General features: G+C 46.9%; 1 protein-coding gene across 1 annotated transcript in view; it reads right to left on the bottom strand.

The window, feature by feature from the left end:
• The window catches only part of KDM2B (lysine demethylase 2B), a 107183-nt gene that overhangs the window by 64697 nt on the left and 20862 nt on the right, over nt 1–21624 (bottom strand). The window contains 4 exon segments of the mRNA XM_071572439.1: nt 3745–3898; nt 4738–4831; nt 14185–14291; nt 17079–17257. Coding sequence (XP_071428540.1) covers nt 3745–3898; nt 4738–4831; nt 14185–14291; nt 17079–17257 — 534 coding nt within the window.

Raw genomic sequence — 21624 nt, forward strand, 5'->3', positions numbered from 1 at the left:
AGGAAGACCAAGACCCAAAGTGGATTGAAAAGACATGAATTTTTGGGCATGCTGAGTTTTGAGCTTGGGTTTAGGTAACAACCATGAGGTTTAGGAGCACACAGAGAAACTAACGTGGTGTCCAGAGACAGAAGGAAAACTGATGCATAATGTGCAACCTGAAAAATCAGGTGCAAGGATAGCAGTGGAAGTTTACAAAGAATAAAGACTGGAGTGGTGGATGAAGGGCAAGAGAGGAGAGAGAAAGGTTCCAGTGAAGTTATGCAGTGATGTAAAAGGAGAAAAATACTTAAAGTAAAAGGAGAAGCACTGAAGATATTAAAAAACCTGGTTAACTGGCATTAACTCAGTGAGCAGCATTTCAAGAAGGCTGTGGAGGAACAATCAGGATGGAACAGAACAAGTGGCTGCATTCAAGCCAAACCCAGTAATCCTGAGCTGCAGAAATGTGAGGGATGCTGCCCAAACACTGGGTCTGTGTGTCCTCAGCATAGGGATGGGAGATATCCAAGCTACTTCTCCATAACACCACCACAGCAGACTCCAAACACCTCCCACCTTCTCCCTGCAAGCCACCACACGGTGCAGGAGAAAGTTACAGCACAAATAACACTGGGCAAGCTCTACATCTGATTGTCACTGATAAAATTTGGTTGTGTCGCTACTGAGACAGTAACTGAGCACTGAGATGATGCTTTTCCTCTTCCAGATCATCAGAGTTTCCACCTGAAGAGAAGCATCCCTGATAAGGAATTTCCCTTCTATTTGGGATGTGAGTCAGGTACACAGCACCCACTGCCCACCACCCCAGAGTGAGATGTGCTACCTTGGCCAAATTTCACCTGTGGTGAACGTTTCCCATGAGAAAGACTAAACTTTACCCATGGTAACACACAGCACAAACACCCTGGGGCTGTAGCACTCTCCCTGCAGAAGGACAACTCCTCTCCCACCCTGGGAAAACAACAGTTAGAATTTTACAGAAAAAAATAATCACTCAGTGACACTGGTAGCAACTATGGCTTCCTACCCTCTTGAACCTTAGGCTGGTCTAACACAAATCTAACCTGGCCATGAACCTCAGCATGGCACCACGTGGTGTATTTCTCTATCAACAATTATGCTGACACCCATTATGTCAGCGGCAAAGGCCTGGCTCCAGGTTGATTCTATCACTTTACCACAAGCTTTACCAGAGTTATGATCTTTTATTGACCAGTGGGAACCAGTGAAGTGGGTGGTGAGAACTTGTAATGGTTTGTGGCTTGTGTGGGGCCACCAGGAGCACCACCTGATGTCCCTCACACAGCACTCCCCAGAATCCCACCTTACTTTCGCCCTCCCCATATTTAGGAAGAGCTCCTAAAATGCTGCCAGAGGCATCTTTGGTCCATAACAACTCACTGTGCTGACAACACTGGGCTCAGTTCCTCCTTGATCCCACAGCTCAGACTGTGCCTCTCAGTGCCTTGCAGGGTTAGAGGCACAGGTAGAAATTAACTGGTTTAAACTTAATCCTGAAAGGATGATGGCAGTGATGGAGAGGAATATACCCCGAGGCCCTGGTGAGCACTATAATTATGCCTTCTGTAAGAATGATTCCCATTCCTGGCCAAGTGGTTTGTAGTTTCAGGGATTTACTGGATCTCCTGCTGATCCCAGATTCTCAGAGAAACCTTGCACTTCCCACAAGGCTGTGATCTCACTCCCTCACATTTCTTCTTGCAGTCTTCTCTACCTACTCCATCCTCACACTGCTGTGGTCTGACAGCATTTCTAGGACCACCCCCCAAAATTAGGCAAAAACAGGAGCAGACCAGGATATTTTTCAGCCCTTTGCTGAAATGTTCTCCATTCCCAGTCCAGCTGAGCACTAAATCCTCTACACTTCCTATGCCCAAACCTGCAAATAGAAGGTATTTCCCTCTGGATGACTTGAGGCTGGTCAAGAGTTTATCAGGCTCAACTGAAAGATGGGACCCACTGGTTTTACAGACACCAGTAAACAGAACCTAAACACTATGAACACTTCTAAAGCTCATAAAAAACACTTCCAAACATTAACTAACATGGTATGTGCACAAACCAGAGCAAAGAGGTCGTAGGAATTGACCTGTTTTACACAGCTGTGCTCAATTCACTGACCTGGAACAGCCTTTAATTAGGCATTTCCAGACTCTTAAAGCAGAGACAGAAATGATGCCCTTTCACAGAAATAAGAGATTGCAAATAAGTTTTCCAAACAAAACCCAGCAGAGCAAAACCCCTCAAATCTATGAGGTGCTTACAGAGAAATTATTCATAAATGCCTTTCAAATGTGGCACCAAGCCTAAAATGTCCAAGGTGCTGGCATTTTTGCACTTGGGGCTTTATTAAGAAAACAGAAACTACAAGCAAAAACCCATTTGGAATCACTTTGTGTCAGCCACCACCATGTCACAGCCGAGTCCTGTCCCAGCTCCCAGAACCTGCAGCATTCCAGCTGCTGAGCAGGACTGGACTGACACACAGAAAGTCTTATTTGGAGGAGGGTTTTCACAGGAGGATGAAGATAAATACGAAGATGCAGTAATGGGATCTAAGCTAACAGCACAGCCACACTCAAACACCCAGTTCAAACAGTAACAGCACATTCTGACCTGTTCCAAGGGAAGATCTAATTCCTTTACTGGATTAACTCCTCCATTCTCAAAGTCATTTTGCCTGTCACATCCCAGGCTGATTCTTACCAAACACTTACAAATGTGCACATTTGTGGCCTTCAGCTGATCCTAACAATGCTCCCCAGTGGGAAGAACATTGTCACTGTCTCTGCATGACCTGCATTCTCTGTCTCTATGGTTAAAAAATAATAATCCTATCTCCACAGAGTAATTAATTCTAGAACTGAAAAATACCAACCTGTCCTTCTGTCATGTAGAAAGTCTCCCTACACTTATCTCCCTGGTAAGATCCACCAGACAGAGGCAATGTGTTAAATCATTATAAACCAACCCATGGTCCCATAATAGTCACAGAAAGCAAAGTCTGATACCATCTTAAATGACAAGTGTTACACATTCCAACATCCTTAATCCAATTTAGGCAGGGGCAGGAGCAGGAAGGGCTGAAGCCACCAGCCTTCAAAGCAGCAGCTATCTGGCGGCTTTGCAAGACAAGTCTGGATCCCACAACACAAATCCTGAGGTGGGCAGGGGTGTAAAACTGTGACTGGGCTGCTGAAACATTTCCAGAGTCAGCACAAGCTCCACAAACAGAAATCTGAAGAGATATTGCCATAGAATTGTTTTCCCAAGAAGCAATCCTGAGGGAGCACAGTGCCTGCTCTTCCATGGACTGGAATCTCCCTTGAGTTCCACCAGGGAAACCAGACCCACCTCTGGCTACAGACAGAGGCAAAGAAGCCAATTACGGAGCTGCAGGTGAAACCTGCCAGAAGGGACAACAAACAGAGAAAAACCTCTCTCCCAGAAAGCTTACAACAGCAGTCAGTAGACCCTGATGAGAAGTGGGGACAGCCCCAGAGACCCAAGTCCTCTCTCCTTTCCCCAGAACTGCACAAATCATCACAGCGCATTTTCCATAAGTTAATTTCTGGAAAACTAAGTACATTCAGTCCTCAGCCTTTCTTCTGCCACAGCAGAGAGGTCAGTACAGGGTTTAGGAGTGCAGAATTGTTTTGCAGAGAACTGTCAGTCAAGCACAATCCCAGAGTCTCCAAACAGTTATTTAACAAGTGATACCTGAAGGAATGAAGAACGTGTAGCCCTGTTTCAGCTCAATTCTTTGGCACCGTTCCACCCTGTCTCCCAGAAAGATATCACTTTGCTTTCCTGAGAGAACCCATTCTTCATAAAGCTCTAGGTTCTGCAGAGTAGGTGGAATCAGCCAGAAGATCTAAAAATAAAAGGAAGATTTAACTATTAACAACAGTCAACAAAAATAAACAGCTGAGAGATTCCACCAAGGTTATCCTGTGTCAGACTAACAAGCTGTTTCCTGCAGGAACCCCATGTTTGCAGGTGTTGTGCACAGAGGCACACACAGACAGCAGCAGCAATTAGTCCCTGGGCTGGAAGTGGCTGGACACTTGTCAGTTGTCATCTCTCTTCCACAAACATCTCATTCAGAAGATGCCTGTGGTTTACCTGCAGCTCAAAACACAGTGTTGGTCTAGCACAGCTTCACCAAACTGTACAGAGAAACAGGATCTGCATCACAGATTTATTTCAGTTCTCACCAAACACTGTCTATGCTACAATTGGGGAAAATATCCTAAAACAGGAAAGATGTGAAATACATGATGTGTATTTTAATGCTTCTGCACCCTTTAATATTTCAGTTCTGGCATATTGTGCCTGTGCACTCTACAGGAACATGGACTCTCCAACAGGAACAGAAGCTCCAGCTACATAAGGAGACTTGTGAGGGCATTCTGACCCAGCAAGGGTACACACAGCCACTTCTGGACCACACAGCAACAGCAAGCCTAAAAGCACCACCACCAGCAAGTACCACATTTGGTATTTCAAACAAATCACTCATTTGTTTCATAACCATGAGTGGTGTCCTTCTAGTTCAGCAAACTCTGTGTGTATCAACAAAGCTGCTGGAACAGACTGATCCCTTAAACAAAAAAAGAGAAAAAAAGGAAAAAAAAAAGAGAAAAAAAATAAAGCAACCCCTCCAGTGCATAAGAGGCACAGACAAATAAAACAAATATAAGGTTCACCTACCTTCCCCCCACGGAAAACGTGATACCACACTGAAGTGCCACCAAAATCAATATGAAAATCAGTGAAGCATCCTTTCACACTCATCAAACAGTACCTGCAAGCAGAGTGAAGGACAAAAATGAATCAGGCTGAAACACTATTTTCACATCTTAATTTGCAGAGGTTAACTGTGTGTGCAGTGCTGCTTCCACCAATTAAGTTTCTGCATTTATAGTACAGTGATTTGTCTCATGAACGTAACGAGGCTTCTGCTGAAAGCGCGATCTGCACGTCGGAGTTTGCTGTTCAGACAAGAGGAATGAAAGCTTTCAGAGTTAAGGAAAGGAGAAACATTAGAAGTGAGGCTGTTCAGAAATATTCCTGATGCCACTGCCAGTCCCCAGGGTGATCTGCTCCATGCTCTCCATGCTCCAGAGACACAACCTCCACCAAGAGTTGTACACAAATTGCTTCAAAGAGCAAAGTTTTGAAAAATCTAATTTTGCCTGTAAATCCTCCTGAATGTTCTTTACCTACTTGCCACTCATGCCATTTTTGCAAGGACTGGGGGACAGAAACCTCGTTTGGCAAACCAGCTCATTTTTGTTCACATTTCTAGGCATTTCTGCATCAAAACACATAAAGGACCCAGCTGGCAGCAACGCTAAGGAGCAAATCCCTTATTTTTTATGCCGCCTGGATACAGGTTTTGAGCAGGCATTGCTGGAAAAAGACACAAGAGCTGTGTTGTGGCTGCAGGAAGCTCAGCCTGCAGCCACCATCTGTAACTAATGGCCGAATCACACCGCCCTCCTCGCTGTAGGCACCTTTGCAAACGCAGGAAACACACACCACTTAACCCACTAACCTCTTTTCCTTGTTCCGGTCTCCGTTTCATGGCTTTTTTTTTTTGGTTTTGCTTTGGTTTGTTGTTTTTTTTTTTTAAGGGGAGTTACGGAAACACTACCGGAACGGGAATTGTAACAAAAAAATTAAATAATTTTTTAAAAAAAAAGGTTTTGTTGAAGTGTGGCTTTTTCTGCTGGCAGGCAGGTAGGAGCAGCTCAGCAGTATGCAGCCGGCGTGCAGAAGTCCCTGTAGATGATAGGCTGGGAAGGACCTTACCATGTGTCTGCAGAAGGCTGGCAAATCAGAGCCACTCTGGGTCCATAAGAGCCGCTGCCTAGCAACCACATCCCGAGCCGGAGTTGACAGAATGATACGCAATGCTGTCATGAAGACAGTCAATTTGTGGGCTTCAAAAAAGGTCCTGCGCCTTCATCTCACAATTAAAACCTTTCCTTGTGCAATTACACGTCTCTCCCCTTGCCCGCTCTGGAAATTTTTTAATTTTTTTTTTAATCCTTCAGAAGCAGGAAGAAGCTTTTGCTGCCCCTGGGGTATTTCAGATGCTTCAAAAATCACAGCTAGCCAAGAAGCTGTCTACACTCTCAATATGCTCCATTTCAAAATATGAGTCCTTCCCTCCCAAACACTTTTTTTTTAATTTCTCCTTTTATGTTTTCTCTACCAAGATGTTGTTGATTACAAGTCAGATAGAATTTAAAAACAATAAAAGAAGCCCAGAAAGGAAGTTGCCTTTCTTCCAGCCAAACTGCAAAAAGTCACAGATTGAATAATTATTGCTCATTAAAAAAAAAAAAACACAACACCAAAACATGGAAATTCTCAGTTTGTGGGTAGTGCAGAGTTATTAGAGGTTCATGTTGTTTTCAAGTAAAAAACTCAAATCCTTATGGAGTCAATTACTTTAAGTTTCCAAAAGGTCAGCTGTAAAATACATCATATTAACTAAAATCTTCCAGGCAGTGCTACCTACCAACAATCACCCACTGAATTAAGATATTCTGAAAGAGCAAACACGGCCTGAGCATTAGCTGGTTTTGGTTATTCCTCAGGAGTCAATAATCTGAACCTGAAGCAGTCAATCTGCTTGTGTTCAGACAGGAAATAACATAATCCTGTCAAATCAAAGCACTTAAAATTTAGTTTAGTGAGAAACACCAAGGCAGGTATAAATGTGAACACACAACTCCTTTTCTTTCACTTGTTTTTCCTCATTTCCCCCGTTTTCTTGAAACTCCTCTAAACAAAATTTCCATTCCAATAAAGGTGGGTTTAGTGAAAGAGCCACATATGGTGATTAATAAAAACCTACAAAGCCTTTGGAAAACAAACCAGTTTTTCTTTGCACCCACAAGTGAGCCATGCCTTAATTTCTGCTGTTAATCTCCCTGGCCTGCTTTTGTCCCAGCCCAGCAGCTCGCGGGCGGCTCAGGAGCCTGCGGGAAGGATCCCCCGCCATCCAGCGCTCCCCTGGTTGCCAGAGTCTGGCACAATGCCTTTGCATTGACCTCTACGGCTTCCTCTTCCAATGTACACCGCAGTCACATGGTCCCAGCACAGCTCCATGCCACAGCTAATCTCAGGCACCGCTCGGATCCAGCCTCAGCCAGCGGCTCCTCATCACCAGCAGCTGCTAATTTGGGGAGCGACTTAACTTTCTGGGGTTTTCCATAGAAATAATTTTTTAAAAAAGATAATAAAATAATAAAGTCATAACGCAGCATCCATGTTGAGAGAAATCTAGGAACCACATCCCACTGCGTGCTGTGGTTGCAGAGCTCTGGGCCAAGCAGGTACAGTGGCTACAGGAACACAATCCCATGTTGGGCACGGGAGCCAACCTGACCAGAGTTACATCCTGAAAACAGTCGACGCAAAAGATGCCCCAACTTGACTAATTTCACAAATGTTACCACATCCAATCCCTGCACACTCCACTTTATCTCCCTGCACAGCCTCAGTCAGGGTTTTAAAACATGCAGCTGGCTTGTAATCTGTTGTGGGGGAGCTTCCCTTCCCCACTGAGGAGTTTGGTTCATGCTTTCCACAAGCCTGAAATTGTTCAATTTAATGTATTGTCATTCTGGAGGAAGGATTTGTGGTGTGGAGAAATGGAGAACTTCCCCCCCCCTCGCAAAAAAAACCCCAAGCAGCTGGGGAAATTTGTTAGAGAAATGATGCGAAGAAATATGGAGTAACCTGCAAACTCACAGGGAAGAACAAACACAGAGATCCAAAAAAAAAAAAAAACAAAAACCAGAGAGAGGGAGATGATACAAACGAAGCTAAACCACTAAGCAAACACAGCGAGCTGGGGACACAGAAACAACACAGACACCGCTCCGTAAGCCAGCGCCGAGACCACACTCCCAGGCAAACCCACAATGCACTCGCCACACATCGCTACAAACCCGCAAGCAAACAGAGAAACAAAGACATCGAGAGCCGCGCCGGGATGCGAAGGCACGGGCGGGCAGGGCGGGCGGCGATCATGCACATGGGCTCGGGGAGACGCGAGCGGACGCAGAGGCAGCAGCATTACCCGGGGCTCAGCTCCTTCTCTCCCGCAATAGGCACCGCGCACCATACGGCTCTATTCCCTCTGGCATTGCGAGGGCTCCCCTGCCACTGAGCTCAGCCCATAAACCACTCCCAAACCCCAGCAGAGGCTTCTGTTTTTTGTTCGGGCCAATGAGAAAAGTATAGCTCACTCTTCCTTCCTCCCAGGAGCAGCGCCGGCTGGTTGAAATCCCTGAGCCTGAAACCGAATACCACAGACCCATGAGCCAACTGCAAGTGCCAGCGCGGGGAGAGGCGCGGGCCTGGCTGCTCGTCCCCGGCGGGCAGAGCCGCTCGGGCTGCGGGAGGAGGGCGGGCGGCCCCGGCAGCATCCCGGCTCTGCGGGGCCCCCGTGCCGGCGCGGGCAGCACGAACAAAAGCGACCTCGGAGCGCCTCGGCCCGCACCGACAGCGCTCCCACATTGGGGCCCTGCAACTGGAAGCCACGAATTGCGCCGCAAGACAAAAGAAACCATTGTCACCCGGGAGGCACCGGCCCGGCGGCCGCCCCAACGCCTCACTCGGGTCGCACCGGGGAGGGTCCGGCCCCGCCGCTGCGGGGAGGCCCCGCTGCGAGGAACCGGGCTTCTCCTCGGGGGTGAGCCCCGGCTGCTCCGCAGGGACGAACCCGGCTTCTCAGGGATGAGCCCTGGCTGCTCCCGCGGGGATGAGCCCCAGCATCTCCCTCTGGGATGAGCCCCAGTATCACCTCGATGATGAACTCCGGCTTCTCCTCAAGGATGAACCCCAGCATCTCCCTCAGGGATGAACCTCAGCATCTTCTCGAGGATGAACCACGGCTTCTCCTCAAGGATGAGCTCTCCTCGAGGATGAGCCCCGGCTTCTCCTCAGAAATGAGCCCCATCATCTCCTTCAGGGATGACTCTCAGCACCTCCTTGAGGATGAGCCCCAGCTTCTCCGCAGGGATGAGCCCCAGCATCATCTCGAGGATGAGTCCCGGCTTCTCCTCATGGAGGGCCCCGGCTCTCCCCTTCCAGAGGCCCCCCAAGCACCCGCCTGTGGCCGCCGGGACAGCTGTGCCCGTGGAAGGCCCCTCGGCCCCGTGTCCGTGCCCCGGGACCAACCCCGTCCCGCTCCTGGGCAGCGACACCCAGCGCTGCCAGCCCGGGGCAAACAGCCCCCACGGGCACACACCGTGATCGCCACACCCCTCCCGCCCCGGGCACTTCACACACACATGAAAGGGCTGCTCCTGCCCCGGGGGTTTACGGGCCGACTCGGTCACACAGGAACAACACCCGAGATAAGAGAGGTGTGCTCTGCAGGGCACCGGGGGGTTGGTGAAGCGACCGCAGATCACACCCACAGACCGCGCTCGGGCTGAAGTGACAACATTTCCCAGCCCAGGTGGAACCTGCGGGGTGGGCTCACAGGGTGGCATTTGGCACTAACAAGCCATGTAGATGCTCCACGGCTCTGTGCCCAGCTGCCCTCCATGCCAGGCTGCAGTGTGTGTTAGGGGGAGCTGGAAGGTTACCTTTGAACTTTGAGAATTAAGAGGCCCTGTTGTTGGGATTTTTTTTTTTGACTGGAAACCTTAATTTATGAGGAGCACTGACCACCAAAGAGAAATGAACCGAGCAAGCCAGGCCCATCTGCCCCTGGAGCAGCATTTTGGTGTCTCTGAGAGCAGGACTCATTCTCCATCCTGTGACACGGCTCTTCAGCTCCAGGGTTGCCACAAACTGTTGGAAGCACTGGTGCTTATTTGAGTTACACAAGTGATGCTGCAAGTCCTCCAGTCTCTACACAAAGGAGGATTTGAAACTGGTGCACTGATGTGAAGACATCACATTTTATTTACTTTGCAAGCTTGAAAAATCTTAATAAGAGCTCGCACTTGTTGTCTAATTTTTCTGTACTGAACTGTACTTACAGAGCAGCTTTGTATCAAAAGCAATCCACAAATGACATACGAAGTGCACACAAGTCTCTCACGTTCACAAAGCTGTGCGTTGGGGGACCTGCGAGCTCCCTGGATTCAAAGGGCAATCGCTGTCTCCAGAGGCACACCCTCAGCTTCTAATTAGACCACAGCTCAGCAGAGCATTTTAGCATCTGTTTAAATCCATCCCTACTTAGTAAAGGAATGAATAGAAAGGAATGAGGGGCTGAATAACAGCCTGGGAGAGGGAAAATAGGGCTGAGGACGCGCTAACAGAGCAGCATCCTTTTGAGAGCAGGTAGATGGTTCACACAAGATACCCCTCCTTGATTGAAGGACAGCAGCAATGTAAAGACCTATTATGAAAGTGTTTAGATATTTCAAGTGAGAAGAATTTTGAAGGCAAAAAGGCTGTCGTAGTGACTAAAGCTTTCATTTTCATTCACTCCATAGCACAAACATCAAGTTCTAAGAAGTGCCTGTTACTATTTTTACAGCCATCAAGTCCTGCACCGTAGCTATTTCATTGCCACTGTATTGCAAATGATCTTGCAAGGCTATAAACACAAAACCTAATAAAGAGGACAATAATTTCAGCAGGCTGTTTCTTTTGATAAATGAGAAATCAAATTAGTACATTTTTTTGGTTGGTTTGGGTTCAGCTGTATCCAGATTGCTTCAGTCCTGGGTGAATTTAAACAGAAAACTAAATCTGAGCTTGTTTTGAGCTACCTGAAAATGGTGCTGTAACAAGATTCTGCACCTAAAAGCTGATGTGACAACAGCACTGCCTTTTCCTGCTGCTCTGGCTCATGGTTACACAGCATGTTCCCACTCTCATCCGGGGCCCCATGTCTGCAAGGCTCTTCTCAGCACCTTGCACCCAGAATGTGAGAGAGGGGAGATAGGAACAGGCTTCCTTGGCAGCAGTGAGCTGCTCCCTCTGCTCACCCAGTATCACCTGCTGCAGTGATCCCACTTCCATGTTTTTTTCACACTTCTGCACTGCCCTTCTGTTGGCATAAGCGTTCATGCAGCCATGTGGTGGTTTGGGTGGCCTGAAAACTAACCAATTTTCGTTTATTTCTGAGTCAGTTTTCAGCCAGAGCAGCGCACGGTTCACTTTGCTCTGCAGCTGCACGACATGGTCTAACAACAAGGATGATGATAATGGGGGCACAGGACTGTTATTCCAGGGGCAATGCCAGTCTGTACCAGTTTGAAGTTTGCCACACTACCACCTCAGCAAGCCATCCCCTTCATTTCTCAAGTTGCCTTACTGCAGACATGGGAAGCTTTTTTGACATAAAACCATTTTCCCGCTTCATTCAGTCCTCTCAGGCTCCTGTGAGGTAAGCAGTCGCTTACCTACACCCAGAAAAATAACCTCATTACCCAGAATTTTTTTGCAAAAGTTAATGGTGCAAGTGCAAGTGGAAGGCGGGGCGGTCCCAGCGCACACAGGGCTCCTGGTAACGGCGGCAGCGCGGCAGATGGAACGCTCCCCAACTCCACTCCCAGCACGGAACTCGCAGTGCAGGAGCCAAGACAGACATTTGTGTCTGGTGGTGCCATCTGTGTCTGCGAAACCGCAGCGCTCGCCCGAGTGCTTTGTGTTTGTAGGGAACACGGTGAGGTGGGGATGGCACTGCAAACTCGCAGGATTGGGGGAATGCTGAGAATGAGAATGAACTGAAACGATCCCATTCCCAAGCAACAACAGTCAGTATTAAAGTATAGGAACATTGACAACTTGCATAAAGGAGTGGGCAGCATGAAACAAGTGACAGCCACTGATATTTAGCTCCACAGGTGAACATGATCTTAATAAGGGCCTATACCCTCCAGTACTCACAGCAATAGCTGGGACTGGTATCTCTACAGGAAAGGGCCAATCTGAATTCCCAAAGGTGAAGAAAGCTGTATCTTGAGGAGTTCATCTTCAAACTGGACAAGTTCATGGACGAGAAATCTCTTGAAAGTCACCAAGCACACAGAAAACACTCCCACCTCAGGACAGCCTCTGCCTGAACTGCAGACAGTGGAAGTTCAGAAGGTAATTTTTAGGGGCAGCATCGTTTTATGCTCACACTGTTCTTACACTTCTCCCAGGGCATCAATGGCAGCACCCAACAGCAGACAGGTTACTGAGAGCCACAGATCTTTGTCCTGATGTGATACAGCTTCTCTTGTGCTCCCAGACTAACACTGTTTGTTACTGGTTTTATCTTTGTGGCTTCTTCAGACTGACGAGGGGTTTGTGCCAACAGTGCTGTAAATCATCTTTCTCTAGCCTTTATGTGAGATGATGCTCACTAGCAACATCCTCTTCACTCCAGCTGCATCACCCTCGCCTTTAACACTCAGCCTGGTAACTCCTTTTCCCACATCAAACTCTATTGTCACATTACAAGTGCTCACAATCCTTCACTGTTTAGCTTCCCTGTACCTATCACATCTACTAGTTTATCAAGCTGTCAACCTCCACCTCCCTTTGCCAGTGACAGCAACCTCAGTGACTCTGTGTCTGCTTCTTCATCAGACATCTCCCTCTCTACCAGGCCACCCTCCACACACAGGAAAAACTCCACATCAAAATCTGTTGGATTGCTACATCTCTAAAATCTCTTTGAAACCAACCATCTGGCATTCATGATGCAGGCAGTCAACTGCAAGCATATACTCTGCTTTTTCTGCTAAATTCTGTTAGTCATGTTGCTACCTTATCCTTTAAGCCTTTTCTGCCTTGCTTTGTTTACTTGCTGCATCTTTTTCAGCATCTGGAGTGTGCCTGCTCTAGGAAAGGGATTGTTTTCTTTACTTCCTACCTTGTACATCCATGAGTTCTGAAGCCCTGAATCCTGACTCAGTTTCTTAGCTCTAGCAGATAATAAATAAGGTTATTTAGCTGACTAACTGCTTGGGAAGCAAGTGCTGCTCTGCCACTGGCTTATTGTGTGACCTCAGGCAAGTCACTTAGGGCTTTTCCAAGTGCATTTGTGAAATGGGGCACTCCAATCCCTATCCAGTTACCCTAACAAGCAGTTTGATCCTTTCAAAATGATGGAGTATCTTTAATTTCCACTGAATCAGTGGTGCTGAGCATTGGTGCAGGCGCTGGCCCATGTTGTAGGGCCAGGCTTCCCACGATGGCTGTCACAGAGGCTCTGCTGTTAGGGGGACCTTTACCTTCCAAAATGTTTATTGTCACAGAGCAAGAGTAAATGCTGCATATCACTTTCTGACTGCACACTCCTTTGTGCCCTTACAATTTGAAAAGGGTTCTGAGCCATTTTCAGAACACCTCAGCAGCAGAGCCTGGGATGCTGCCAGCAGTAGCTCTGCCCAATAGAAAATGCCCCTAAATCAGAAACAGCAGAGAAGGGCTCCCAGGATTACCTGGTGTTCATCAGCCACACAGGTCATGACATCATTAACAGGAACCCCCATCTCAGCTGCACTAACTCCTGTAAAACTTACAGTGCACATCTTGAGGCCCCCAAACAGTTCCTTTTTCCAATCATCATATGAAAAGCTTCAAGAAAGACATTCAAACAGCAGAAAGAATGAGGTGAGGTTACACTTGTCCAAAAACTAGAGCTGAGATGGGCAGAATCAGGACAAACTGCTCTTGTTTTTGGTTTCAAACATGCCCTGAGTGGGTCCTGTGAAATGAAACACAGCCTGTGTAGTCAGTCCAATATTTGATCTTGCTGTTGAAAAAGCCAACAGAAAAGTAAACTGTCATGAAGGGCAGTGACAGAGGTTCTGGGGAGTCACACACTACTGAAAACAGACTTCAAGTTCATTCCATAAAACTTCTCTCAGCTAATAACTTCTGAGCCATTAGTGCTTTAGAACCTGGGAAGGCTCTGAGCCCAACCTACAGCAGGACCCAGTGTCTGACTACACTGTGTGACATATCTGCATCCTGTGAAGTGATTTCTTTGGGCAGCACTTTCAGAGGATTTACTGTTTAAGGTCAGTCTGCCATTTCAAAACAGAGTTGCTCAAAACTGAAAAATAAAAATGAACTTTTCAAAGAGATTTGGTTAAAGCCTGTATTCAGCAAACTGTAAAAGGAATCAATCAAGGCAGTCAAAAGCAGAGCTTTTAAAGACGTAAACAGACTTACTTTTTCACTTTGGGGTATTTCATCTCTGAAATAGCATTGGTAGCATCTGTCTGTCGCTCCTTCAAATGCTGTGGCCACATATTATCCACCCAGTCGACTAAGTCCACCTGAAACCCACCAGAATCCACTGTTAGTTACTGAACATGTAGTGGGACTTGCTCCTGTTGGCTGAAACTCCTCCAGTGACAGCAGCAGATGCTCACAGACAGGGAGAACCTTACTGGTCAGCAAAAGTCCTGTGCACCCAACTCACTAAGGTGCAGCACTTCATCACCACAACTCGGCCCTTTGCAACCCAGAGTAAGGTGAGTTTTGCAGTCAATTCACAGGGGGCAAGTTCTGTCCTACAGGCACCTGTGAGCACCTTCTCTTGTATTTTGTCTGTATTCAAATGCATTTTTGTAGCAAACAGCCTAGAAATTGCGTTTATAAACATTAAAATGCAAACATAAAAGAGACTGTACTATCCCAATATCGTACATTTCAAGGAACATTAAACACCATGGTTCTGGCCAAATTCTGGTTTGAGTAATGATATGATCTCTTGTGCACTTCTTCACATTCTAAAGGGGTATAAAATTGACCACAGTTTTTGTTCAAAAGGCAAACTTTTAGAGAGTGTGGGCAGGAGAAAACAGCGAAGCCAGGCAATTGGAAATTCACTGCACGGTGAAGGAAGAGCTGGGAAGTGCAGGTGGCTCAGGGACATGAAACACAGCTCCTGCTCTGGGTGGGAGCACACTGAGAGGTGTCCGACAGCCACAGCAGGGACAAGCCTGTGACTCATTCCTTGCTCTGTCTGCCATGGAGCCTGTGCTGCAGATCTGTAACACTCCCTTCTGGTTGTGCAAGTGGATCACATGTGCCAAGTTTCAAACCAGGGGAAGCAGCGGGCGCCTCGGGCAGCCCTGGGCAGGGTGCAGTGCTGCGCTCAGCCACGGCGCGGCTCGGAAATGCCGCCCCAGGGGCCGAGCCCCCACTCAGGGGGCAGTGGGCACTGCGGGTCTGTCCCACACCTTGTGACACAGCTGTCCCCTGACTGAGTGCAGCAAGCACTGAGGATCCCTGTTCAGCCACGGTTAGCACCACATTTAGCTTCCTGACTGCTAATTCTGTTTGAAGGCCTCGCCAAAAATGTTATTTGTATGAGTCAACTCAAGTGTTTGTATTCCCTGAGGATTTTCACAATAGGGCAATTAACGTGTAATTCCTGCTGGGGCTGAGCCCTTTGGCTCCATCTGCACCAGGTAGTGCTGATGGCACTCGGGACTTGGAGGAGACGCACACGATTATGCTGCCAGAAACGGGACCGATCCCATGAATATCACAACTGTACGTGAAAACAAAACTGATGGTTACTGCCCTGATTCTGAAATAATTCCCACATCCTGATATTGCAACCCAGAGTTTAAACAACAGGGAACCTGAATCAAGTATTTCTGCCTTAAGTGGGCTCAAACAGCTCTGCAGAATTCAGTGGAACCACTTAGACAAATACAGCATTAGACAAGGAGCTGACTTATGTGCTGGACTTCCCCAACACCCTCTCTTCTACTCCCATGGGAATACAAATCTCTCAGTGAGATCTCAGTTCCTGATTTTACAAACGATTGTGCACTCAGGTCATATTAAACAGCCATGAAATACACATTTACGTGTGGTAACAGGTACCTAACTGCATTTCTCATTTCTAAGCACCCAGGAAATATGCACAGATGTTTTAAGAGCTCGCTGAGCATGATGTGTTTGGGAAAACGAGGATCAGCTGAACACCAGAAACTCCCCAGAGCACTTTCAAATTGCCCACTCGGTGTCTGAATGACAGCAAAAATCGGAACAAAGTTCTAAATATGTGTTTAATATTCGATTTGTGCTCTGTAACAGAACACAAAAGCCTAGTGAAGAATTACTTCGACAAATCAGCAATTAGAGCTGCCATATATTTTTGATCTGTTCAGGCAGAAGTGTGGTGTTTATGTTGTCTGCACAGGCAAAAGATGTCCCCAGCAAAAAAGCTGCTGTTACAGCTAGAAAAGGACTTAAAAATCAGGAGAATACTATCTGAAAACAAACATCACAGAGCTATAGTTTTGCCCCCAGGAGGGCCTCGAGCAGATATGGAGGGAGTGAGCAGCACACGTGCTCTGCTTTGAGGGGTCCCTCTGTTCCCAGATCAGCCAGGACTGACGCCAAAACTCTCTGCTGAGTGTCCTGAGAGACACCTGGAAACCCCAATGGCATTTCCTCCATCCCTGTGTGTTACTGAGTTGATGCTCTGCCCCTCTCCTACACATGGGCTACATTTCAGTGATAAATGAAATCATCTGTACCAATAAGGTCACAGTTTTGCTGCCAGTGACTCCACTGGGAATAAAATCACAGGAGTCTTCCACCTTTAAATAAATGTGCACAAATCCACCTCTTTCCTCTACTGCTACTTCTGAGTTAGCAGTGATTACACAGATTTAATTATGTCTGGATTTCTAAATTTTCTACTCGTGTTTTCAACTGTTTTCTTTTAGTGCCCCTGAACATTTTTTAGTTGGTAGGAGGGTTCATATATAATTCAATCTTCCTGATAGTTTAAATTTCCTTAGAGGAGGAAAAACAATAGATAGGTACTTAATTTTGGATGGAACTTCCCCTAAATACCTTGAGAAGAACTCTGTATCCGTGCAAATTGCATGATTAACAGCTCATCAAGTACCTAATTCCTGTAAATTAAGTTCCACTGTCAAGGAGCCCAGCTTTCTACTTGGCTGAAAATGAGATCCTGACACTAAAGGGACAGAAGTCCCAGGCACTTCACATCACCTTGGTGATGAAATAAACCACTCCAAGACTTATTTCTGGGAAGAGGCTGAAGGCAAACCTCACCACGGGGGATCCCTTACCACGTTGGGGCGCTTGACGATGTTCTCCAGCTTGGTGTGACTGAACTCCAGGCTGATGACGTTGTAGAGCTTTTCCCGCTGTGCCTCTGGGGTTTCGTAGTATCTCACAAACTGAGACATGCTCATCTCAACCCCCCTCTGTGTGTTCACATCCATCACATCCACGATCCTTCGGCTTCCTGCAAGCACAGAAGAGGCTCAGAACATCTGCCTTGGCTTTTTATATATGTACACATACACATAAGTATGTATACTATATATTATATATATATATGCCTAAATTTTCAATAACTGCAGGAAAACTGTTATTAGACCATGAGAGACCAGTATCAGCCCCTCCACAGGTCCTGAGCAAGGAACTAACTTGGAACTGGACTTTTCACCCAATATGACACTGAACAGGTCTCCTGGTGTCTCTCTGGTTCACAGAGATGGAAAGAGCAGTTTCCTCCTCTACATGAACTGACATGAGCAGAAGTACATCAAAAAACTAGGAAGAAGTGATATAATATGGTAGCAGGGGGCAGGCAAGACAAATAGCTCTCCAAGTCATACTGTAATTTTCTAAACATCCATATGTCTCTCAAGATGCTTTTACTCGTGTACAAAAATTATCTATAAAGAGGAAACTGCCTTGCATCCCCAGAGACTGTAAATTGCTGAACACCTTCTACAGATTGCTGAATATTCCCAATTCCAGTCACCACAAGTGGGGATGAAAGCAATAAATGCCACAGAGGATGAGCCCCCACTTTGGATCTCTCAACAAAAACTACAGGACAGACTTTCAGCTCCTCAAGTGGCAGACATACAAGTCTCATTAGCACCAGAATGTTGAACAGCAGTTTTAGTCGAGCCTTCAGCTTTACACAGATTAATCCACAATCTTCTCTTCGGCCAACTGGAAGGTTTCACCTCTCCCAGCAATTTCATCATCCTAATTAGCAGTTCATTTGCGTGTGAGCAAACGGGAGCCCATGAGAGACATGTCTCATTTCCAGGAGAGAAGGATTCCAGCAAACAAACTCACAAAAAATCACTCCAACACCATTTTCACGGCCGAAGAAATCACTCAGAATAAATTGCTCAAACCAAAATGGAGGCTGATATGCACCATCAGAGGGAATTATTAATAATTACAGCACCTGGCCAATCGTGGGCTTGGGAGCAATATGTCAGCAGGAGTGATAGCTTGGATTGTGTTACTCAACTAAAAACACCCTTAGCCCCTGATAGCAGTGACGGTGACAGATGTGATAATGATGCTGCAAAGGAACTCAAGACCGTAAGGCTCTGAAATAAAAAATAGAAATGTATACAGTGTAAATCTGGGATAGTCCATCAAAGTGCTTCCTCCAAGGCCAGAGAAGGGATCCCATCCCCAGGCTGGGCTCGGGACTGTACAGAGTGTTGCCACCTTGAGGCAGGATGGGGACAGCTTGTGTGTGTGTGGCTCGGCTTCGCGAACGAAGATTTGGAAAGGGCTGTCCTCACGTGAGTGTGCCCTTCCAGCCTGCGCAGTGGATTTCAGGTGAGGCTCAGCGTGCGCAGAACTGGCCCCACCGTTTCAGTCCTGAGGTTCATCTGCCACGGCCGAGCGAGCTTGGACAGTGCCGGTGAAGTCCTCAGGACTAGAACCTACAGCACCCGGCATTTCCCAGGAGGTCTCCCATCCAAGCACTAATCCGGGGCTGACCCTGCTGAGCTTCCGAGATCTGACGGGACCGGATGTCAGGGAGGCATTTAACTGCCTGGGGACAGCTTAGTTATGTGTGAAAAAGCACAGGAATCCTAAAATTTGGTATGTGCAGGCTTGAAACAACATATGTAACATCTAGTTTGGGGCTGGGTGTTTTTTTGTTGGTTGGTTTGGTTTGGTTGGTTTTTTAATGGTAAACTTCGCTATCTATGGGAATGGTCTTTTTTCAACTGCACGGGTTGGGCACTGGGGTGAAGTCCTGCTAAACAGCCCCCAATAAAAGCCATCCTGATCTCTGCTTCCAGAGCCTGAGGATCAAAGAAATGGCTCCAGCCCAGAGAGGTTAATACTGAAAATACTGAAATACTGAAGATACTGAAAACTTGTATTTGAAGGGCTGTGTGGCAGAGCCTGGGATCTGCCATTTTATAGTCTGGGTTTGATCTCAGCTTTGCAGGAAGCGACCTTGTACAGCCTTTCAATTATCCCTTCCAAAAGAAAAATCAGCAGTTACCTGATGAATTAAGAGTATGAGAGCCAGTTCAATAGCAGGTTTGTTAAATGTACACGATTATCAATTACAGGCAGAAGAGCTTAAGATTCGAATTGATAGTCTCTTGACTTCCAAATTAAAGAGTAATTTGAGGGGATGTTTTTCTCTTAAGCCACAATACTGTCAAACAAGCCCAGAGATAACGATTCCTGGAGCACTGTTCACAGGATCTGAGATGTATAATTACAGGTTCACAGCCTGGTGTTCACTGCCCACTGCCGAGCGGGCCTGGCTTCCTGCCAGCTCCCTCTCCTCTGGCCTGAAAAGATTCAGCTCTTCTACCCCCTGTTCCTGAGACAAGGTTAAAAAATATCATCCAGAACAAGGGAAAGAAGCACACAGAGGCTCCAAAAAGCAGTGGCAGCTGAGAGATCTGAGGCCAGGCTGGATTTCTGAGCAGCTCCAACACATATTTTACCAGTTCCTATGTATCTCTTGCCCTGTCCTCCAAGAAAGGACCCTGCTCAGCCAGGCCTAGCAGCCCACCGGGCCCCAGCAGGAGCTCAGTGATCCTGGCAGACTCCTCCCTGGTACCAACCACATTCCTGCTTCAGCTGCACATGGATGAGCAGACACATGTATCCCCAGCTGACAAAGAGCACCTCTGACTGCTGACACAGGCAGCTCCAGTGCTCCATGCCCCACCTCACCCCTGGCCTTCCCTGGATGTTTTTCCATTATAACTCAGTGAGTTCCAATATACCCCCAGACTGTGGGATTAAGAGGCACAGCCTCCTCTCTGGCAGCAGATGTGACTCAGAGGCAAAGTGGTGATGCTGGACTTCACTGGAAGGGATTTTACAGCCTAAAGAAACATCTTCCTCTGCTGCTATTTGCTCATGGAGCATGAGATTCCCAAAGGATCACAAAGACAGTAACTAAGAAACAAGCTCGTGCCATCTTTGACAAGGGGAACACGCTACAGCAAGGATGAGAGGGAAGAATCAGTTGCAGGGATGTAAGATGGAAAATAAAATCTAGGAAGAGCTACAGAAGAACTATCCTTCACTTAAAACCTTTAAAATTTATCAAGTTACTCCAGCCCATGTATTAGTAAAACACACATTAATATTAAGGGGGGAATAGCATGTATAATATCTGTTCCCTTTATTTGGAGGCCTAATGACCAAGATGCTGTGAAGATGTATTAGATTGAATTGTACAACATTCCTATATGCAGCAATATATTTTTTTTACGTAGAAATGAACACCTGAAGGAAACATGTCTTGTGCATCAACAACCAGAAACCAACCTCAAATGCCAAGGGACTGGCCTGCTGCTCCTTTCTAATCTTTATGCTTCTTACTAGGAAAAAAATCCTTGGTTTATAAAGCAGGATTTTTGGCAGAGCCTCAGGAAATCTGCTGCTTCACTAGTGGGTTAATTGTACCTAAAGACTAAGGCTTTGACTTGCATCCCAGTTAATCCCCCCGGAGCTCCCGGAGATGGAAAGCACATATTCATTCTCCTGCTACCCACAGGAGACTATTATGATATCCCCTGCTAACTGCGAGGGCTGTGAATCCAAGCAGAAAGTCCTTGCTCAAGTGGAGCTATTCCCGACATTCCCTGCATTTCAGAGCCAGGGGAAAGAACAACTTGAGACACATCCCGATCCCATCGCTCCCAGAGCCACCAGAGGGCACAGAAGAACAAAGGGAAAGGAGCCCGGCTCGGACATCGCACACAGCTCTCCCCTCTCCCCACCCCTCCTCACCCAGCACTGCCTGTGTCCCCAAATGTCCCCAAGGCATCCACTCCCGCTTTGCAGTGCTCTGTGCCTTTCTTCCTGTCCCCCTCGGCCAGGCCTTTGCACCTCAGGCCGTGCCAGCCTGGAAGGACAAGCAGGAGCCGTCCCAGTGGGCTCTCCCCTGACATGCACCTTCCCACTCCTTCCCCTCTGCGGTCTCTGCGCTGTATCATTTGGGATAAAACCGCCAAATTGCCCTAACCCGTGCTAGGAGCTGTTTTCAGGCAACAAGAGGTATGTTGAGCATGTTCACAGGAAGAGCCTGAGCCAGAGAAATCCTTTATGCTACAGGACTGGGCTGGAGACTCTCAGGGCAAACCATGTGTTTCAGTAGCATTATATAGAATCAATTAGTACCCTTAGCCAAACAATAAACTGTCATTTTCAGTAAATTTCATTTTCAAACATTTTATGGTATCATTGTATTCTACATTATCAAGAGCATCTCTGCATACTAAGAATCCTACAGGAATTGAACGATTTTGTTAAGTGGCTTGCTAATGTGGCAATGGCTGAGTTCTTAATTTTCCCAAAGGTAAGTAC

The sequence above is a fragment of the Pithys albifrons genome, chromosome 17 (genome assembly GCF_047495875.1).
Source record: "Pithys albifrons albifrons isolate INPA30051 chromosome 17, PitAlb_v1, whole genome shotgun sequence".
NCBI lineage: Eukaryota > Metazoa > Chordata > Aves > Passeriformes > Thamnophilidae > Pithys > Pithys albifrons.